The 21,855-nt window shown below is 39.5% G+C and overlaps 1 protein-coding gene across 1 annotated transcript; it reads right to left on the bottom strand.

Moving 5' to 3' along the window:
• Positions 1-1,719: 1,719 nt before the first annotated feature.
• Positions 1,720-2,787, bottom strand: LOC122650537 (L10-interacting MYB domain-containing protein-like). The gene is made up of 2 exons (XM_043843942.1): positions 2,425-2,787; positions 1,720-2,331 (listed from the first exon to the last, which is right to left on the bottom strand). Exons 1-2 carry the CDS (start codon positions 2,785-2,787, stop codon positions 1,720-1,722), a joined length of 975 nt encoding a protein of 324 aa, XP_043699877.1.
• Positions 2,788-21,855: the final 19,068 nt, after the last annotated feature.

The raw sequence follows: 21,855 nt of genomic DNA, 5'->3' as shown, positions 1-21,855 counted from the left end.
TGTTCTTTGACAGGGGAATGAGAACCTTAGCATTGCCAAAACAGCAAGTATTAGAATCAATCCAGATCCTCTACGGTGATAGAAATGCAAGTAGCCTAGTGAATTGAAGAAGCTACACATATGTGGCCTAATGTTGATTTTTTATGACTTGAGGAGGCTTAATGTTGATTTTTTGATGATATAAGGTATATATTGTAGCGTACTAAAATATTGTAGCATATTAAATAAAGTTAGAAAAGAGAAAAATAAAAAATAACACTTGGGGGCGCCTTGTCGCCTAAGCGCTTTGTTATAGCAAACACCAACCAAAAACATGAAAAGAAAAAAGAACAGAGCAAGAGGACATAGATATAACGTGGTTCACACACCAGTATGGTGTGCTACATCCACGGGCATAGGCAAAGATGATTCACTATGCAAATCGGAGAAAAGATTACAATGGAGATCTCAAAAACACCCAAAACGGCACTGCTGCTCTCTCCCAGAAACCCTAGAACAAAAAAAACCCAAATCTTACTCTTCTTTACAATAAAGCAGGTAAAAAACATAAATACTCCTCCATTGAATCCGGGTCGATCCATCACAGATCTCAAAAAAAGTTCCATTTGGGTTGCCACCAAAAATGTCGGAGCGGGTCAGTCTTTGAAAACGGGTCCAAGAATTCGAGACATACATAACACGCTTAGACACCCCTCCAACGCCTTGGGTCGCTTTGCCTCCTAGATAACTATGAAGCTACGAAGGTACACATACATCAAATGAGTGGAGTAATGCTTAACGAAGGAAACATCTAACTTCTTAAAAGGATGAAGTCATACATTATCTGTTGAAAGATGGAAACGTAACATATCATGTTGTTCCAAAGGGAAGCAAGTGGCATTTCCTTCAGATCAATAATGAAATTTCAAGAGAACCTTATAGGCTAGTGTAAAAATGCTCATCAACATACTGTCCTTCAAGACCAGAAAATTGAGCTGCAGATTAGCAAGATCAATAATTTGGAAATAATTTTAGGAAGAGGAGAATAAAATGTTTTAAAAAGGAACGTGGGAGACAAATTCAGTTTTCTGGATCTTGATTTTGAATGAATTTAATCATGTATGAAACTGAAAATACATAATTATACTTTGTACCTTATTAAGAGAGTGGCAATGAGCTCCAACGATGTAGAAAGAGAGAGTAGTACCTGTCGCCGTCCACTCTTTGTTGGTTAGATTGATAGTGGAGAGAAAAATGACGAGAGAATAAATTCCACTGACAGAAGGAGAAATAGGTTTGGTATGCTTATGTGCAAAATATATTAAAAGACCCTTAAACTTTTATTGAAATCTATAGTTTTTTTTTTTTTTTTTTGATAGAAAATCTATAGCAAATTTGAACAAAAGATTTCTGGCCATCCTCATCCCCCAACCCCTACTCACCACTTCTCTGAAACCTTTTACAAACACACAAAATAGAATACGATCTCAGTTGGCAAAGACCAACACCTCATAATTTTGAGGTCAAGAGTTCAAATCTCCTAGGGGTTTATCTATTAAAAAAAAAAAAAAAATGTTGTGCCACTACCATAAGAACCTTGTGGCAGATCATGTGGGTACACGTCACAATTGGAAAAGGAAAACTATCATAATTGATTTGATGATGGAACGCCTTGGACAGATTGTGTCTAACCAAAAAATAACTACAAAATGCATTCAAACCACATAAAAACATATAAGTTCAATTGTCTATCATGCACATCAAATAGAGGATCCAGCCTCCTCTCACTTTCCTCTCAATTGCTCCAAGAAGCCATGGTATGCGAGCCCGTTCATGCATCGCAATGAACGCCTCTCTTTTGTTTCGATCTTCAAGTACCTCCAAAGCCATCACATGGTGGTTGCTACCAATCTCAATCCTCTCCAAAGAGTTCAGAATCTGGTAAGCCTCGATATATGTGTTGTCTATATTTGCTACAATCATCTTTGTTCTATTCTGCTTATCCAAAGCAAGCATTTCCGTAAGGGTTTCACTTGTATCACAATTCTGATGACCAATCCTCAATCTCTTGGATGACGGCCCTGTAGATCTCTTCATCTTCTGCTTATTTTTCTTCTTCCTCATATCTGGCAGCTCAACCGGCAAGACATCATCACCACCATCACTTGAGTCATCAGCATCCAAGTTTATTGCATTGTTGGAAGCAGAAAATCCCTTTGGTGAGGCTGGTGAGTTATCATTATTTGTGCAAACTGCATCTACACCATCAACAACAACATTGTGGAATAATTCTTGTAATTCAGCTACACTACCTAAGGGAATATTCTTGAAGTAACTCTCGAAGATGTGTTTCTGCAATTTAATTTCAGTATAGAATAATTATCCAACATTATTCAGGAGTAAATTATAAGCTAAAGTTGGATATGCTATCTAATGAGTTAATACCTTTACAAGAGCATTCCAATGTTTTTCACTCGGTGGATCAACAGTTTCTAGAGTCGTGTTCCACCCCCAATCATCAGTATTACTTTCCGAAAACTTCCATGCAGCCCATGTAGCTTTCAAAATGTTCCATATATTCTTGAGTTGTTGTATGGTTATTTGTTTCTTACGTTTATTGTTGTACTCTTTCAATATGTGGGCCCAACCATCCTCCGTGAAAGATGTTTTTAGCTTGTACCCTTTGCGTGAATAATCGATACAAACATCGATTAGTAACTCCATCCTCTCAACAGTCCAACAATATGAATCTATCACACCCTTTGCATCACCCTTCATACCTACTTCAATCCGCTTTCCATAATCCATCTGCAATAAATACTAGTTCTAATTAATGAACATAGCATGAAAGAGTAAAATTTATCAATATTTTACATCCATAAAGCCTGATATGATCCTTGTACCACCTAGATATATACTAACAAATGGGATCCGTGTGCCACTTAAATATATACACTAACAAATGGAGATGTCTATTAGTCTATTATGATCCATAAACTGAGAAGCAGAGACAACTACTGCATTTGTCTATGAGCCAACAATTCCACATTGGAGGCAAGAGGGAGATCTACATAATCCATAAATTTTCAATGCAGATGAAGCACTTTAGTGTAAGAATGAGTTCAATCTTCCATATGGGATCCTGATCATTTGAGGGCCTTGCTCACATAACAATAAGAGGGAAAGCATTCTTTCAAATCTGAAAGTGTGCAGTGAAGATGCTACTAAACAGCCCTTCTAAATTTAGATGGTGAATTATCCATCTGTTTTTACATCCCACATTTATTGTACAATATTTATTTGTTAGATACATTAATAGGCTGAGCATGAACAGGAAAATATATTTATTTGACGACTGGAACCAGGAGTGTGCAATAGTAATTTTTGGGTACATACCAGTAACATACCACATCTGTATGTGAACAACAGAGACTATGTGAACAAGATTACTGCTAGTGGAGGAAGAGGCAAGGGAGGTGGAGAAATGAAGAAATGGATTCCACATCTGTATCTGAACAGCGACTATATCTGTTGCTATTATGCTGACCCAGCTGAGACGAAGTCAGATACTCAGGCCAGCAATGGGAGGCTCCTTCAAGATCCTGGTCATGGGCATGTAGCACAATGAAAACTGCCTTGGATACTTCATTTCTGATGGTGTAGACTTGGTTGGGTTTGTTCAACCTAGGTCAACACTGAATCCATACATGGAACTGTTGATCCTAACCTTATGGAAGAAGTAACGCAAATTCAACCTCGAACCAAGGAAACCAGCGGGAGATCAATTGCAGCCGGATCAATACAATAAAATTAAATTAAATTAAATAGCTACAACTCTTTTATTGCTATTTTTTGTTTACATATGAAGGAGAACATAAAAGGATAAGAAAGAAGAAGAAAGGGATATCGAAGGGGAGCTAGGATCAGCAATCTCAACCCATCATCCTATCACCCAGGGCTTCACCCACGGTATCTCACCGTTGCCATATCTCACAGCTTCATTAATAACTTTTTTTTTTCAATCTCTCTCTTTGCTGCTCAGCCACATACTTATTTATAATAAAACTTAAGACAACTTCTAGGAATAAAATAAAAATCTTAAACATAGAAACTTGAGTCTAAATAGGATTCCCAATTAGGATTACAACTCAAATAGGAAACTAAAGAAGTGTCTAATAATAAAAATAACACCTCCTCTAAGCCAGCAGTCAATATAAGCCCCAATTTACTGTTCGCGTGAACAGTAACTTCTTATTTTTGTGTATTCTTCATGCTTCGATCTACATCAAGAAGTCATGAATCCAACCGTCATGGATGAAGTGATGCATTATAGGATGTACAGCAAAGCATCCAAGTGACAGGCCTCCAATTAGAGATGTAGTGAAGCTACTAATAGATGCAAGAGTTTGTGACCGAGGTAAGAGCAAACACTGGAATTCATAGATTCAACTATAATCATGGAGGTCGTTGATTGGCGTAGGACTGTAGTGTGAGAGACCCATAGTGATATATGTAGTGAAGCAACCAAAGAACTAAAACTCGTCTTGAGTTCAGGTTTCGACCAGCCAAATTTCCGAGTTGGCTTGAGATCTTGCGATATCTCGCTCGAGTTGGGGTAAATTTTTTTTTTCCAACTCAATGGCTGGTTTCGATGGGTTTTAGAGCTATTTTGGGGCTGAAACTTGGTACTCAACCTATTTTAGGTCATTTAAACACAATGACACTATCAGATTTTGCAAAAACAAAGTCCAAATAGGAGTTTCACTTAGTGAGAAACTTGGACAAACACTTATACCAGAAACCAAGATAGACATTTATTTATGTCTAATACCATTTAAGTAAATGTTTTTGTATAACATTTATTTAAGATATTATTCATCAATAAGAAAATACCCCCCTATTTGAATCCAATAAAAATAGTTAAAAAAATCAAATTCCAAAAGGAAAAAAAGTTAACCCCCCAGTTTAAGAACAAAAACTGGATTTTCGACAGTAGATGCAATTTTCAACTTTCTAATGCTGGGGTTTTCCTAAAATCTAAAAATTTCATAAATCTTAATATGGCAAAACATTGCTTTGAAAGCTTTCCAACAAGTCCAAGATTGCTTAAATATGATTTATATTGAAGGAGTTATGTACCGGTCAAACTTAATTTGGTGTGTGCAAATGCTGTCAAAATCGCTCTGAATGAAAATATTTTTTTGGACATTAAAACAAATAAATATTTTACCGCACTTTCGATTTTTAGCAATGTTTTACCATATTAAGATTTATGAACTTTTTAGATTTGAGAAAAACCCCAACATTAGAAGGTTGAAATTGCATCTACCGCCGAAAATCTAGTTTTTTGTTCTTGAATTGGAGGGTTGACTTTTTTTCCTTTTGGAATTTGATTTTTTAACTATTTTTATTGGATTCAAATTAGGGGTATTTGTTTATTTATGAATAATATCTTAAGTAAATGAAATACAAATACAAAAAAGTGTTTGTCCTATGTCTGTATACCAAGGTTTGCATAGATAGGTGTCTGTATACCAAAATGGCAGTTTCAGTAGAACTCAACAGAGAACTCGTGAGTTCTGTCGAGTTCTAGAGCTTTTAAAAGGAAAAAAGGTTCGAAATCTCGACTCGACCGAGATTTCGACCGAGATATTGTAATTTTTTAACTTGGCATACATCTCGTCTCGACCATGTAAAAAACCGAGATCTCGCGAGTTTTAGTTCCATGGAAGCAACCAGTGGATGTAGAGGCTCAATTAAGAGATAGAAGCAAACATTTCTTTTGTTTGAAGTCTCTATATGATTCATCTCATGTAGATAAGTCAGTTAGGGCTTATTTTAGTGGAAATAAGCTTTGGTTTGGGTCATATATGTATTGGGACTTTGATCTCATGGGTTTATTTTGTAATTGGCCAATTTAATGAACCTAAAATAGGGGTAGAAAATAGGAAAACGGAATTTGCTTCATTAGTTTAGTTAGAGTCCTATTTTGAGTATGTTCTCTTTATTATTTCATTTTCTTAGTCAATTTAAGTTACCTTACTAGTTAAGGATAGGGTTAGGTCTTTCCTTTTTAGTGTCTAAGTCTGTTTTTTAGTCTTCTAAATTAGTTTGTAAGGGAGGGCAACATGGAACACGAATTTGATTAATGAAATATTGGCTTTATCCTTTGTGAAAATCCTAAGATAGGTTGAGTGAGATGCCCAAGCTGAGATAGTTGTTCCCTTCCTCCATCCCCTTCCATCGGTTCTTGATTCCAAATCCTAATTGAGTTTAAGAGTGCTACAAGCTGCTGGGATTTCTTTCAACTGATTGTCACATCGTTGATTCAACAGGTTACAAATTTGTGGTTTTTTTCTTATTTGTTACTTCAACCAAGGAAATTGGGCAGCGTATTTGCTCTCTGTTTGCTGGATTCCTTACTTGTGTTTGGGTAGAGTTTACTCCCCATTTGTGTAAGGCACTATTCTAATTTGTTGAGTATTTTGGTACCATATCTACCATGTCTGGGAATGACTCTGGGGTAAGTGGACCAACTCCAGTTAGTGGTTTCCCCACTATGGCTTCCTTTAATAACCCCAACACCCAAATATCTGTTGTGAAGTTGGACACAACCAACTACCTGGACTGGTCTCGTTCTATGAAGATGTCCCTAAGAAGTAGGGGAAAGTTGGGGTATATTACTGGCTTTACTAAGGAGACTGCTATTACTGATCCAAGATATCTGAAATGGGAGACTGAGAACTCCACAGTTATGACTTGGTTGGTTTTCTCCATGAAACCTGAGATAAGTAGGAGATTTATGGACAAGGAGACTACAAAGGATATGTGGGATAGTATCACCAGGACCTTTAACCAAGTTGGTGACTATGCAAAGGTCTACCAAATCCACCAAACCAATATGAAACAAGGTGATAGGAGCATCTCTGACTACTACAATGTGGCAGGAATATGATCACTACAGGTACCTTCGACTGTCCAACTCTGAAGATGAAATTAAGGTCTACAAGAACCAAGAAGTTGAAAGGATCTTCTCTCTACTTGGTGGGCTCAATTCAGAGTATGAGCCCATTCATCTGCAGATCTTAGGGAGGTCTCCTTTCCATCCTTGGATGAAGTGTGTAATTACTTGCAAAGTGAGGAAACCAGGAGAGCAACCATGGATACTGCACCATCAATGGAGCGATCTACCTTCTACCAAAAATAAAAAATAAAAAATCAATGGAGCGATCTGCTCTTGTTTCTAGTTCCCAACGAGACTGGAAAAGTGGGGGAGAAACAGCCAACTCGAGGAGATCACCGTGAAAAATTTAAATGTGATCACTGTGGAAAATTGGGTCACACTAGGGACAGGTGTTAAGACCTTCATGGGCAGCCCCTTGGTATGCATTGTGGATCATCTGGTGTCGTAGTGGCAGGGAGGAGGAGCTAGGGCCCACTCTGTGACATCCGAGACTAAGACATCTAGACCTCAATCTGCTCCTGATTCTCTTTCACAGGATGATATTGTAGCTTTCTGTCAGTTGATGTCACACCTTGGCCACTCCTCTACTAGTTCTACCCCTGGTAATCAGCTTCTTCTACCTCTGCATTGTAGGTCTCATCTGCACCTTCTATTGCTCCTACTTGGATCATTGACTCTGGAACCTCCGACCACATGACTGTTATGTCACAGTATTATGATTCCTATTCCATTTGCTCCGGCCGGGATAAGGTAAGGGTTACTATTGGTTCCGTTTCTTCTGTCTCTGGTAAGGGTAATGTGAGGGTTACTCCTTCTATTTCTCTTAAGTCTGTTCTTCATGTCCTTGATTTTGCTACTAACCTCCTATTTGTGAGTCATCTAACCAAATCCTTAAATTGTTGTCACTTTCTTTCCTTTCTATTGTCTTTTTTCAGGATTTGGAGATGAAGAGGGTTATTGGCAGTGAGTGTGAGGAAGGAGGACTCTATCTACTTGAACCACGATTATCTGGTTCATCTACTGCTACAGTTTATGTTTGTGGTCGGAGTGACCGTAGTACTTTGGAGTCTATGATGCTTTGGCATCAACGTTTGGGTCATCCCTCTTTTGTTGTTATGAAGAGACAGTTGCCCCATTTGTTTACTTCTTTTCCTTCTTATGTTTTTCAGTGTGAATCTTGTATTTTTGCTAAACATTGTCGAACATCTTATCCTTTTCGTGGTAATAGATCTATTGCACCTTTTTCTCTTGTTCATTCTGATGATTGGGGGCCTTCTCCCACTACTTCTTTGTCTGGATTTCATTACTTTGTTTCGTTTGTTGATGACTATTCTAGATCCACTTGGACTGTTTTGTTGAAAGAAAAAAGTGATGTTCATGATGCTTTCAAGAAATTTTATCAATTTATCAGTACTCAGTTTGGTACTCGAATTCAAATTGTTAGGTCTGATAAGGAGGGTGAGTACATTTATGGGGGGCTCCAACAGTTCTTTATTGTTAATGGCATCATCCCCCAACTGGCATGTGTTGACACCCCTCAACAAAATGGGGTGGCTGAGAGAAAAAACCACCACTTGTTGGAAATCACTAGGAGTCTTCTCTTTGGTATGCATGTGCCTAAGACCTTTTGGTCTGAAGCACTTCTTATTGCTGCCTCCCTTATTAACTGAATGTCATCTCTACTCCTTGCCATCTCTACTCCTTGGCTCCAAATCTCCCTTGGCACTTCTTTCTCCTCAATCCTCAATCTTCTCCTTGCCTCCAAAAGTTTTTGGTTGTGTTTGTTATGTTCATGTCAACAAATCAGCCCGCACCAAGCTTGATCCCAAAGCCCTCAAGTGTATCTTCTTGGGCTACTTTGATTTAACAAAAGGTTATAAATGCTACCATCCTCCTTCCCGAAGGCGACTTCTCTCGAAAGATGTCACCGTCTTTGAGTGTGTTCCCTTTTTTTCTTCTCCTCAGCATCCTCTTCAAGGGGAGAGCGTTACTAGAAGTGAACAGGATGTTGATGTCATTCCTTTTCTATCTCCCTTGCCTACCTCTACTTCCCCATTCGTATTTGATATTGGAAATTACAAAGAAGTAGATGTTGTTGATGTTGATGCTGATGGTGTTGTTGATGTTGATGCTAGTGATGGTGGTGATGCTAGTAAGGAAAAGGAGCACAAGGAAAACAAGTTGCTTGTATTCAAAAGAGGTGAATGCTTGAAGGGAAAAGGAATGCAGCCCTGCCAAAGGCCCTCTTTGGATGCACATCCTCAGTCTCATCCTCCCCAGTTAGGTAACATTTCTTCTCCTGAGTTAGATCTTCCCATTGCTATGAGAAAGGGGAAGAGAGCCTGTACTAATCCCATAGCCCAGTTTGTCTACTATGATTCTATATTTCCTATAGGTATTGCTTTCTCCACTGCCCTTGCTTCTTCCTCCATTCCCGAAAATGTCACAGAGGCCTTATCCGATCCAAAATGAATGCAAGCAATGTCTAAGGAAATGAAGGCTCTGGAGAAGAATGGTACTTGGACACTGGTTTATCTTCCCAGGGGGAGAATTCCAGTTGGGTACAGATGGGTTTATACCATCAAATATAGATCAGATGGTATAAAGGAAAGATATAAAGCTCGGCTGGTTGCAAAAGGGTGCAGTCAAGTGTATGGCATTGACTACCAAGAGACTTTTGCCCTTGTAGCCAAGCATAACTCAATCAGGGTTCTTCTCTCAGTGGCAGCTAATAAAGATTGGTCATTATACCAATTAGATGTGAATAATGGATTTCTTCATGGAGACTTAGCAGAAGAAGTGTATATGCAGCCCCCACCTGGTTTTAAGTGTCCCTCAAGCGAAGGGAAAGTGTGTCTCTTGAAGAAATCTCTCTATGGCCTCAAATAGCCTCCTAAGGCCTGGTTTGAGAGATTTAGACAAACCATCCCAAAGAATGGGTATCATCATAGTCAAGCTGACCACACCTTGTTTCTCTAGAGAGGAAATGGTACGGTCACAGCTCTCATTGGTTATGTTGATGACATTGAGTAACTGGGAATGATGTTGCTGAGATAAACAGATTGAAGTCTTATCTGGCTAAACAGTTTGAGATCAAAGACCTTGGACTCTTGAAATACTTCTTGGGTATTGAAGTATCCAGATCAAGGAAAGGCATCAATATCTGCCAGAGGAAATTTGTCTTGGACCTTCCGGAAGAGATAGGAATGTTGGGTGTAAACCAACAACCTCCCTGATTGATCCGAATCATAAACTTGATGATGAATGTGGTTCTCCTCTTATAGATGCAGACAAGTATCAAAGATTAGTTGGAAAACTAATCAATCTCTCTTTGACTCGACCGGACATCACTTATGCAGTTGGAGTGGTCAGTCAGTTCATGCATGCTCCCAGGAGTGGACATCTGGATGCGGTTTATCGCATCATTAGGTACTTGAAATCTTCCCCAGGAAAGGGTCTTCTATTTGCCAAGTATGACCATTTGAAGATCGAAGGTTACACAGATGTTGATTGGGCTGGTTCAGTCTCTGACAGGAGATCTACTTCTAGGTACAGCACTTTTGTAGGTGGTAATCTAGTTACCTGGAGGAGCAAGAAACAATCAGTTGTAGCTAAATCCAGTGCGGAAGCAGAGTTTAGAGCCATGGCTGACTACTTCAGGACTTGAGTTTTGCTACTGAAGGACCAATGAGACTTTATTGTGACAACAAAGATGCTATAAGTATTACCCACAATCCGGTTCAACATGATCGAACTAAACACATTGAAGTTGATCGACACTTCATCAAAGAGAAGCTGAATTCTGGTTGCATTTGTACTCCTTTTATAAAAACAAGTGATCAAGTACCAGATATCTTCACCAAGGGTCTCATTCCTGGTCTATTTAGTACCTTATTGTGCAAGTTGGGAATGTACGATATTTATTCTCCAGCTTTAGGGAGAGTATTAGAGTTGTTAGAATATTTTGTACAAGGGTAGTTCTGTCACTGTCTTGTCATAAGACATGACTAAGTTGTAGTTCTTTCTTTCTTTTATTTTCATTTCCCTCCCTAGGGAGGTCTGTGTAATTTATAGAAGTTAATTAATGAAGCTAATATGTGTGTTGAGAATCACTCAACACACATCATCGATTTCTCTCAACTCTTCTTTCTCTTTCTCTCTTCTTCCTCCTTCTTCACTTCTCCTTCTTCTTCCTCTTGTTGTTAGATCTTGTTCCTTTACTAGAATCAACCCCCATCTAGTTTCTAACTTTCCATGTGTATCTTGCGTATCTCCAATACGATACGTCTCTTAAAATCACCCCACTGATCCAAACCATACCTTTGCTGGGCTAGACGCACCTCAACTCCAAGGAAGTACTTTAGAGGGCCCAGATCTTTCATTTCGAAGCTTCTTTTAAGAATTTCCCCTTCATCATCTCCTGTAACACTTTAAACCTTGCATATATGTTCATAGAATCATCTCTTTGTAGTTTATTAATTTTCAGATTACCTAAAATTTCTGGATTTTGGATTTGGTGTGAGGGGGTCATTCCTGACCAGATCAGCCAATCTGCTTGGATTCTACCCACCAGATGAATTAAAGGGTACTGAGTAAGGGATTTGTAATTTATTGACCTGAACCAGCAGGTTTGACTTGCCTGCAACAGAGGCTACCAAACAGTTTACTAACTCTCCGCTGATCTGATGATGAACTTGATGGCTATTGATAGTATTTTCAACTTGATAAAGAAAAAGAAAAAAGAGCTAGTATGAAGCTCAACTGACTTTGTCCCCTTATGAGAGCCAAATTTTGTTTGTACGGAATACTCTAGATGCCTCTATGTTCTGCAAATACTGTACTTTTTGGACTTGTGAAGAATACTTAGCATGTGTTGTTCATAAGCAACTGTGAAGCTTTTTGTGTTGTTGCGACGTACTTCATGTTTCTCTCTAAGTTTTTTCCTTCACATATAAAAAAAAAAAAAAAAGAAAAGAAAAAGAGAATGGAAGGAGATTAATTAGGAGAAAACAAACAAGGGTTAAACACTAGATTTATTTTGGACTGTGGGTTCAGTAAAAGTTAAATGTCCATCCTTCAATTGCTTAAAGAAACAACCAATTTTAACAACATCCCAACTGAAACAATAATCTCTAGCTACCAAGAACCATACTGTTTGTTGGAACCCAACTAGACCAGGCCAGAAAAATGGCATCGCTTTTGCCATCTGATGCTACCAATCCCCATAGTGAAGGAATAATGTGATTGGACTCTTTGGTCATGTTTCCACTCCCATCTCTTTTTGACAACATCGAAACTACCTTCCCCTTTGGCTATCCAATGCTACCGATCCCCATGGTGAAGGAACTCCTCCTTCCCCAATGGTGAAGGAAAACTCGGACATAATAAAAATGTGTTATCTATTAAGAAGAAAATTCGCAGGTTGATCCCATCCCTGGTTACTAGCTTATAGAACACATTGAACCCCAAAGATGATCTGAACCAGCACCAGTACCATCACCATCACCGGTTTCAAACCATGAAAGAAAGTTGCAGAGACCACGAAACAGAGAAAGAGAAAGGAGGCTGGGTGCGTGGGTGGATAGGAGGGAGGCGTGAAGTATTCAAACTTTTAATAGTTAAACCTGGGCAAAGAAAATGACACCTTGGGGACAACACCAAAAATTTGAAATGAAGTACCCAAGGAAAGCATAAAGGGCGTGCCCAGTGCATGAGGCTCCCGCCACTACGAGGTCTGGGGAGGGTCATAATGTACGCAGCCTTGCCCCTGCTTTCAGAGAGGCTGTTTCCAGACTCGAACCCATGACCACTTGGTCACAATGGAGCAACCTTACCATTGCACCAAGTACTCAACAAATGCATATCCTGAAGAAATTTCGAGCATTACATGCCCGTCTCAAACACTAACTATTGTCACCATTTATAAGTAACTTCAAGAGCTGATTTAAATAAAGGAACATATCTCAACACAGATCATACTACGAATATCTCTTCCTAGCTATGGATTCTAAGACTCATTTTCACTCTTCACACAAAATACCCTCTTTGATCTCTTAAATAAAAATTCAGAGGCATTAAGGACATAAATAGCAATGAGAGAGGCCTGAATTCCACCAACAAACCCAGTTCATCTAAACAAGTAATTGCCAATAGAAAATAAGGATCGCTCCAATTCAGAAAAATACAACTTTATATCCCAAAACCCAGATCCAGGAAAGCACAAAATTATCTAATAACCAACAAAACAGGTCACATACAATACACGAAATCACAAATACTCAACGAATTCTTGACCAAAAACAAGTAGGCAACAAATTAATAATGAGAAAAGCCTCAATAGTAAATGAGACCAACATCTACACACTTAAAAATAAGAACTTTCAACAAACCACAAATCAAAGTCTACTAGAAGATGAAGGCGAGAAGAGAAACATGAAAACATACAGAAAGGTCGACAAAAAAAAAATCAAAGAAATGAGAAGGGAAAAAAATACTTGCAACTGTAAGGCGAAGAGGAAATCAGGATTCAACAACAAAGACCATATCTAATATCCATTCTTGGAAAAGGTGTATAGAGAAAGAAAGACAGTACATGAATGGACCTCAAGTTTAAGAGGTTCCAGATGAACGGTAAACAAAAGGAAACAAAGAAAAAGAGAAAAAAAGCAGGCAGTTGCTCTGCGATTGGAGAAGAAACCAAAGGCTCTTAACATAACATACATAACGCTAGCATGTAGCAACAGATTGACAGCATGAGACAAACAACGGCTTCATTTCAGTGTGAGAGACTACGAGAGAGGAATCCTTGTAGAGGGCTCAACTGAGATTCCCAGAAGTGAGCCTGTCTCCAAAAGAGGATCTATCTGGGTTCTTAGCCAGATACAGAGAAGCCACGACATTATACAGAGAGAGAGCCCATGACATTACACAGAGAGAGCGTGAGAGAGAACCATACCTCGCAACTATCGAACCAAACCCTCAACCCAGGATATGATGTTTCTTTTGCACCCTGAAACCAGAATGGAGAGGAACCCACGACCTTATACAGAGAGAGAGGAGAGAGAGAGCCCATGACATTATACAGAGAGAGCCTGAGAGAGAACCATACCTCACAACTATCGAGCCAAACCCTGTGGATGATGCTTTCCAGAAACCAACCCAGGATATGATGTTTCCTTGGTACCTTGAAACTAGAATGTAGAGGTCGATTGAGAGAGAGAGAGAGAGGTTTGCTATTCGAAACATTCATTTTACTCAAAAAATAATTGAAGTTAGAGAAAATTTGACCCCTCCCTGTACTTTGCCCTAATTACACCCCCTTCTCCTATGTTTTCAACAATTACACCCTCCCCTACAATTTATAATATATTACAAGCAGACCCATACCGTTATTGTACGCCTGTTAAGTCATAACGTGAGTAAGGATTAACATCTTTAACTCCCAAAATACCCCTTGATGCATGAAACATTACCCTTTTACCTTAGGATAAAAAACGATGACAAAGCCTAACTTCATCTTCTTCTTCCTCCGAACTTCATCTTCCTCCTGACCTCAAAATGTCGGCGATGAAACCAACTCCTACGATCTGAACCGTACTGCGTCGAGAGAAAGGAACATCTTGGATCCTCATTTGAAGACCTGCAAGGACTCTCACTTCGTCAACTTCATCTTCTTCCACTAATTTGAGTTCAAGCTACATGCCACCTACAACACCGACTCTGTGCTTGATTCCCAGTAACTGAATGGTACTGTGAAGCCTTGATCCCTTCAATTGATTTGAGTTGACGACTATTGCAAGTCGAATGCTAGTTTTCCTCCATCAATTGATTCTTTGATGTGATCAATTTGCGTTGTTTGAATCCCTAATTTCATTTTGTGATTTTAGGGCTTATTTTATAGATTTTGTTGATACCATACGATTGCAAATGCTGTGAAGTTCCTTATGACTTGAGGTTAGCATACTTGAACTGCTTCTCCAAGTTGGGACATTTTGTGTGGCAGTTGGTGCTCTATTAACATGTAAAAATTTTGGGAAATTTATGAAACATCCCCTAAAAGTGGGTCGAAAGTCGGATCACCCCCTAAAATTTGAAAATACTCAGATCACCCCCTGGAATAGAGTCCAATACTCAGATTCAACCCTACCGTTAGTGGTCCACCGTTAAACGATGAAGTCAACCACTTAAATAATTTTTAAAACCCTAAACTACCCTTGTATAATGTAAAGTTATAATATTACCCTTGCAGAGAAAACCCCCCAAAGTCTAATGTTTTCTTCTTCGTTCTTCACTCTCTTCCCAAATGACTTGCAATTCCAAAACTGAAGTTCGCCGGACTGAAGAAAGACAACGAATTTCCTCTTCTTCCTATTTGCTTTTCTTCTTCTTCTTCCACCAGCACCACCATCATCGCCACCACTGCAGCCGTCGATCCTCTTCCACCGCCATGGCTACCACCAATCAAACCATCTTCGCAGCAGCAACATAAGAGCCTTTTTTGATCTACCATCCCACCCCTCACCCCAGCTACTGTACATCACCACAGTCCCACCATCATCCACCGCAATCACCCACCGCCAAAAAAAATGCAGTGACTCTACTCTAATTCGTATTAGCATCATCGTCCAACATGGGTTTGAGGTTAAAACTTAAGAAAATCTAAGAAGTTCCATGCAATTGCCGGTGAAGATGCGAAACCCACAAACAACCAAACCCTTAAAAAAAAAGTTAAAAAACGAAAGTGGAACGAGAAAATAATATTTCCTCTTTTCGTTCAAATGAAGCTTTTCAATGGGTTAGTGGGTTTGTGGATCAGCAGTGCTTTGTGAATTATTTACCGCATCCCTTAGTTTCTTCCAGGAAGCAAGCTTCTAACATGATTGCAAGTGATTTTCCCCCTGAAACACATATTTCCTCGTTTCGTTTCCCCCATCTTGGAAAAGCAGAGCAGAGCGAAAGGCTCAATTTGTACAGTATGCAGATGGGGATTCAATTAGTAACAACAGGAAGGTTTTTGGGTTATATTATAGATCCGACTCTAGATTTATTTTTTTATATTGTAGTTTTTATCAATTACACCTAAATTTTTTTTTGTTTTTAGCTCTTTCCTGTCTTTTAGCCCTAGAAAAAGAAGAAACGCAGAGAGGAAGAAAAGGAGATTTGTGTTTAAAGGTTTCTTTTCAGCTTCTCTTTGCGGGGTTATTGAAACCCTAAGTAAAGAGAAGCAGCGGCGGCGACGGCAGCGGCGGTTGTGGTGGTGGTGGTGGCGGTGCTGCCAGCGGAGTTGCAGGGAAGGGGTGGGGTATCTTAGGTTGAAGATGAAGGAAAGGGCAGTATTGTAAATTTAATTCTAATGATTTAGTACAAGGGTAAAATAGTCTTTTTACACCAATAACTAATAGCAAACTAACACTGTTAGTGTAGAGGGGGTGATCTGAGTATTTTCAAATTTCAGGGGGTGATCCGAGTTTCGACCCATTTTCAGGGGGTGTTTCGTAAATTTCCCAAAAAAAATTTATGTCCTTGCCATTTGAATTCGATCTACTTTTTTTGGGTGAAATTTGAATGCTATCTACTTATACAGATTTTGTTGTTTCTGAATTATGTGGATTTATACAACTTTCGTCTGCTCTTCTTTTGTTTTATGTCATGTATTACTGTAATAGATGCATCATTTTAGTATGCCATTCTGGTCTCCCACCAGAGTTCTGTAGAGTACCAAAACAACACGCGCGACTGACCGGGCACAACCCCTTTTTTTTTTTTGGGTGCGGGGTTCAGGCCCTCGATGACGCCTCACATGCGTTGATGTCCCTGTTCCTTAATGACTCGAATTGAATGCCAAAAAAAGGTGTTATGGTTCACTCTTATGAATCGATGATGGGGGTGCGGGAAAGCACAATTTGAAGTAGGGAGTCGTCACCTAGGTTGTGAAGGGCCTAGAACCCTACATAGGTAGCCCAAATCCTGGTTAGAGGATAGGGTAACAATTGATTCCATATGATCCGACCAGAAAATGGGTAAGAGGATAGGTTACGGAGATGGGAAGGTTTTACGCACCCCACTCCGCCCGAAGGAGCCGGTCCTTCGTGTTAGATGCTTGGGTTCACAAATTCTCTCTAAATAAGGCCTCATATAACAACATGCAAGATTGATCTACTGCATGGTTCAAGATCTCGGCGAGATCTCGTTGAATCTCGGTTTCGTGGGAACTCGAGACGAGATGCTTAGTGATATATAAATAATACAATATCTCGGCGAGATCTCGCCGAGATATCTCGTTTCGGTTCATCTCGGTCGAACCATACACCTTTTAAACATAAAACTAACCTCGTTTCGACGAGTTTTACTCTCTCTCTCGACTGTCTTGCCTCTCTCTCAGCTGCGAAGGGAAAAACACCTTCTTTTGGGGTTGTTTTGCATTTTTTTTCCCCCAAATTTCTCCTCCAACACCTCATCCTAGCTTGTGCATTGAAGATTGAGGCTCCAAATCTCCTCCAAGTTGCATCTCAAGCACCTAAGGTAACTATTCATCCCAAAAACTAAATTTTTCATAGAAACATGTTTAGATCTTGTTTGTTGACTATGGAATGATGGAGGCCAAAAAAATTTTCCTGTTTTAAAACTATTTATTTATTTTTCTGTAAAAATAAATGATTTTCTTGTAAAAAAAATTGAAAAAAATATGCTTTATACTCATTGTTTGGAACTTAAATATATGTTGGACACCATTGGCCGATCTATGGCTTCACGGTGTCACTTTTTTTTCAGTTTGTAAATTAATTATTTTAATTTCTAAAATTTTGAAATATATTTAAAAATTACATAAAATTCCCAAAAATAGTGAAAAAAATTCTGTTTTGTTTTGAAAATTAATGAAAGCATTGTTAATGCATTTAAATATGGAAAGTGGTGATTCTTGTTTCATCCATTATAATTTTGTATTACTTATGGTACGATTATTAATGAAAAAAATTATAGAACTTATTTTTTAATTAAGAAAATATACAATAGGTAAGGGGGAAATAGGAAATAGCTATATGATTAACTTAGGACTTTGAAATGATGTTGAATGCATTGTTTATGCATTTAAATATGGAAAGTGATGATTCTTGTTTCATCCATTTGTTGATTTAATAGTGTGCCAAAGTATAAAACTACTGCACAATGGTTGAAGGTGGAGATATAGCTTGGCTGCATGGAGAGCCAATGTCCAATGACAAGAAGAAGTCAAGATGTAACTATTGTAGAAACATGTTGAATTCTGGAGGGGCTACCAGATTTAAGCAGCATTTGGCGGATGCGTATAAGGATGTGGCCACATGCACACAAGTTCCCAAACAAGTGCAACAAAACATGGCTAAAGTATAAGGGAGGAAGATTAAAGAAGGCAGAAAGGGAAAGGGCTGAGCAAGAGTTTAATGAGGCAGTCTTAGAGAGACACCCACAGCTACAAGATGATGCGTACATGGATAGGCCACAAGATTTTAAGACACAAGCAGAGTGGAGACAATACCAAAGCCTTGGCTAATAGCCGAATGACAGCTCAGATGGAAATGATTAGGACTACAGAGATGTGCAGAGGAGCAAGTGGCTCTAGTTCTAGACTAGCTGTTTCAGATGCGCGATCGGCAAGGGGTAGAAGTAAGAAGCAAAGATAGGGAGATTTGCCTTTTAGGAGAACCCAGAGTGTGAGGGGAGCTGCAACCCAATCCCCACCCCCACCCCTACCCTTTAATCCTGATGTTCCCATTGAGATTCTTTCATAGGATCCCCTTACATATAGACAACAGGACACCAAACAAAGAACTTTAAAACAATCCTGGGGTGGTTGGAAAGTGAAAGTTGGTGATGCAATGTCCAAGTTGTTCTTTTATCATAGCATCCCAGCTAATGCTGTTCAGGGGCCATATTATCAGGCTATGATTGACACTGCTGGGAGGGCTGGCACGAGAGTGAAGGGGCCCACTCCATGGGAAATAATGAATGTTTATTTGCCTAAGCAAGTGTAGGAGCTTAAGGATTACATTGAATCATTAAAGTTAAAATGGGGGCAATATGGAGTCACTATTATGTGTGATGGTTGGACTAGACCCACTAGGCAGTCCATCATTAATTTCATAGTCTATTGTGATGGCAAGACCGTCTTCTTAACGTCAGTGGATGCATCTAAGGAGAAAACGGATCCAAATTACATATACAAGTTGTTGAAAGATGTTCTAGACGAAGTAGGGGTAGCAAACATTATTCAAATAGTGATGGACAACAGGAGTAATTTTAAGAAGGCGGGAGAGAAATTGATGAATAGAAAAAGCAAGAGGTGCATCTTTTCTAGACTCCATGTGCTGCCCATTACGTTGACCTCATGCTTAAAGATATGGGTAAGAAATCCTTGGTAACGGGTGTGGTCGAGCGAGCAAGACAGGTGAACACTTTTGTGTACAACCATGGATTTTCTTTACAATTATTGAGGGAGAAATGCGGAGGGGATTTGGTGAGGCCTGGCATTATCTGCTTTGCCATCAACTTCATTGCATTGCAAAGCTTTCAGGATAAGATTGTTGGCTTGAGAAGTATGTTTGCTAGCGAGGAGTGGTTTGGTTGGAGAGAGTCGGGTTCTCCAGGGGGTAAGGCAGTCTACCATCTCTAGTGACCAATTTTGGCATGATTTGAAGAGGGTCCTTATATTGGATCCAGTGGTAAAGGTCCTGAGGATGGTAGACACAGAGAAGAAGTCGACTTTGCCACATATATTTACTGCCATAAAACTAATGAAAGAAAGAGTAAGAGTAGCAATACCTAGAGGTTGGAAGGGGTATATCAAAATCATTGAGGAAAGATGGGAGAAGCACTTGTCCCATCCACTACATAAAGCTGGTGAGTTTTTACTTTTATTTTATGCTTTTATATGTTTACTTATTCATTAAAGGCTTAAAGCTGACAAATTATATATGGAATTTTCAGCATATTATCTCAATCCAAGGTATCAATACAAGCAGAACCTTGGGCTGGATGATACACTAATTGAAGTAGTGGAGGTAGTGGTTGCAAAGTTGGTCCCTAATGCTAAAAAGCAGGCAAAATGCAACAATGAGGTGAGAGTTGGTATTTGATATTTACTTATGAATAGTAATTTACAACTATATTGTATACTAATCCAAGACATTTCATGTTTGAACATCGATGAAGACCTTTAGGGATGCAAATGGTAGTTTCAATCGTGAAGCCGTAGTGAGTAGTAGACACACCGCAGCCCCTGGTAGGTCAACTAAATTGTTAGTCATAATGTAATATTGTCTCCATTTAAATCATGTATCTATAAATAATCCTAATATTCTAAACTTATAATACAGTTGAATGATGGGTCCTTTATTGGAAAGATGCACAATAAGAGGCGGAACCGACTAGGTCATAGACGATTGGAGCAATTGGTTTATGTTCATTACAACATGAGATTGAAGATGCAACACAGATGTGAAGCCATGGAGGGTGATAACGTACCAATCAATCTTGCCAACGTTTTCCAAATTGACTCAGATGATGAGGAGGATCCCCTATACCAGTGGATAAGGGATCGAGGAGAGCCAGTTATGGATCAGGCTGGGGGTAGGCCCGATCCGTAGATAGCTGCTGATTTGGGTACTAATGTGGACGAGTATATGTCATCTCACGAGGGCCGTGTGCATTCACAGTCACCCAGACCTTTCGAGTCTCAGGCTGATGGGGTTGATGATGATGGTGATTGGGCCGATGCCCCCGAGGGTGATGGTGGTGATGGTAGTGATGGGGATGATGGGGATGATGGGGGTGACGGGGGTGATGGGGATTATGGGGGTATGCACGAGAGGTATCACATCTAGGACCCAGAGCCAGAGCCAGAGCCTGAGCCTGAGCCAGTGTGCTTCATAGGAGAGACTCAATTCACTCATGCCACATAGAATTAGGACCATGGTGGTTGTGTTTACAAGAGAGAGCGAAAAGGTCACAAATCCAAAAAATAAGCTGTGGAGCAGCAAGATAGCATGGATGACACGACCAGGAGCTTGACTGACAGTATTGGAGGCATGAGTATGGAGAGTGGTATTCATCATGGAGAGCAGTGGCATACACCATCCATATATGGCACGGGAAGCACCGATTCCGAGTATAGTCACTATAATGGGTGTGGTCAGTTTGGGGGCGTGGACAGGCCGGCTGTTCATCATCATTATCCTTTGCCTATGAGTATGAAGGTCAGTCACACTCACACACTGAGTCAGGTTTTGTGGACAGCATCTTTGGGGTCCCAGCCCCTCAGCCATACATGTTTGTGCCGGCTCCACAGGCACCATCTAGTAGTGGTGGCTCTAGATCGAGTTCCTTATGTTTCGGAGATATATACCCTAGGTTAGGGTACCTCCAGTACTCTGATGACTCGGTTTAGAGGGTTGTTGTGCACTACTTCGAGTGTTACTTCCACAACCATATGTCATGGCCAACCTTTGTGATGCAATCAGAGCAGAGCTTGATTCGACAACAACAACACCAGCGTGGTCATTATGATGATCCGGCCCGGCACTCGTTTCAATACTAGGCTACTAGCTTGTATTTATTTGATCTATGTGACTATGTCTTTGGAAAGGTTTCCAACAATTATGAACAATCAGTCAATCACTATGTAGTATGTAATGTTTATGGTTGGATGTATTTTAGTTCCTAATGTTTATTAAGTTGCCTTGCACTTCTACTTTAATTATTTATGAGTTCTAAACATTGTGTGGACTGTGGAATAGTCTAGGGTAGACCTCACGCACGTCGTAGACTACCAACTTAGAGCCTATAGTCAAAGTACCATTTTGGGTTTGAATTTGTAAAAACTAATGGTTTCACTGTGTTTAGAAAGCCTAAAATGAGGGGAATGTCAAGTTTCAACC

The sequence above is a fragment of the Telopea speciosissima genome, chromosome 2 (assembly GCF_018873765.1).
Source record: "Telopea speciosissima isolate NSW1024214 ecotype Mountain lineage chromosome 2, Tspe_v1, whole genome shotgun sequence".
Lineage (NCBI taxonomy): Eukaryota > Viridiplantae > Streptophyta > Magnoliopsida > Proteales > Proteaceae > Telopea > Telopea speciosissima.
The sequence above is the reverse complement of the archived record's forward strand: the minus strand, read 5'-3'. Positions and strand labels throughout refer to the sequence as shown.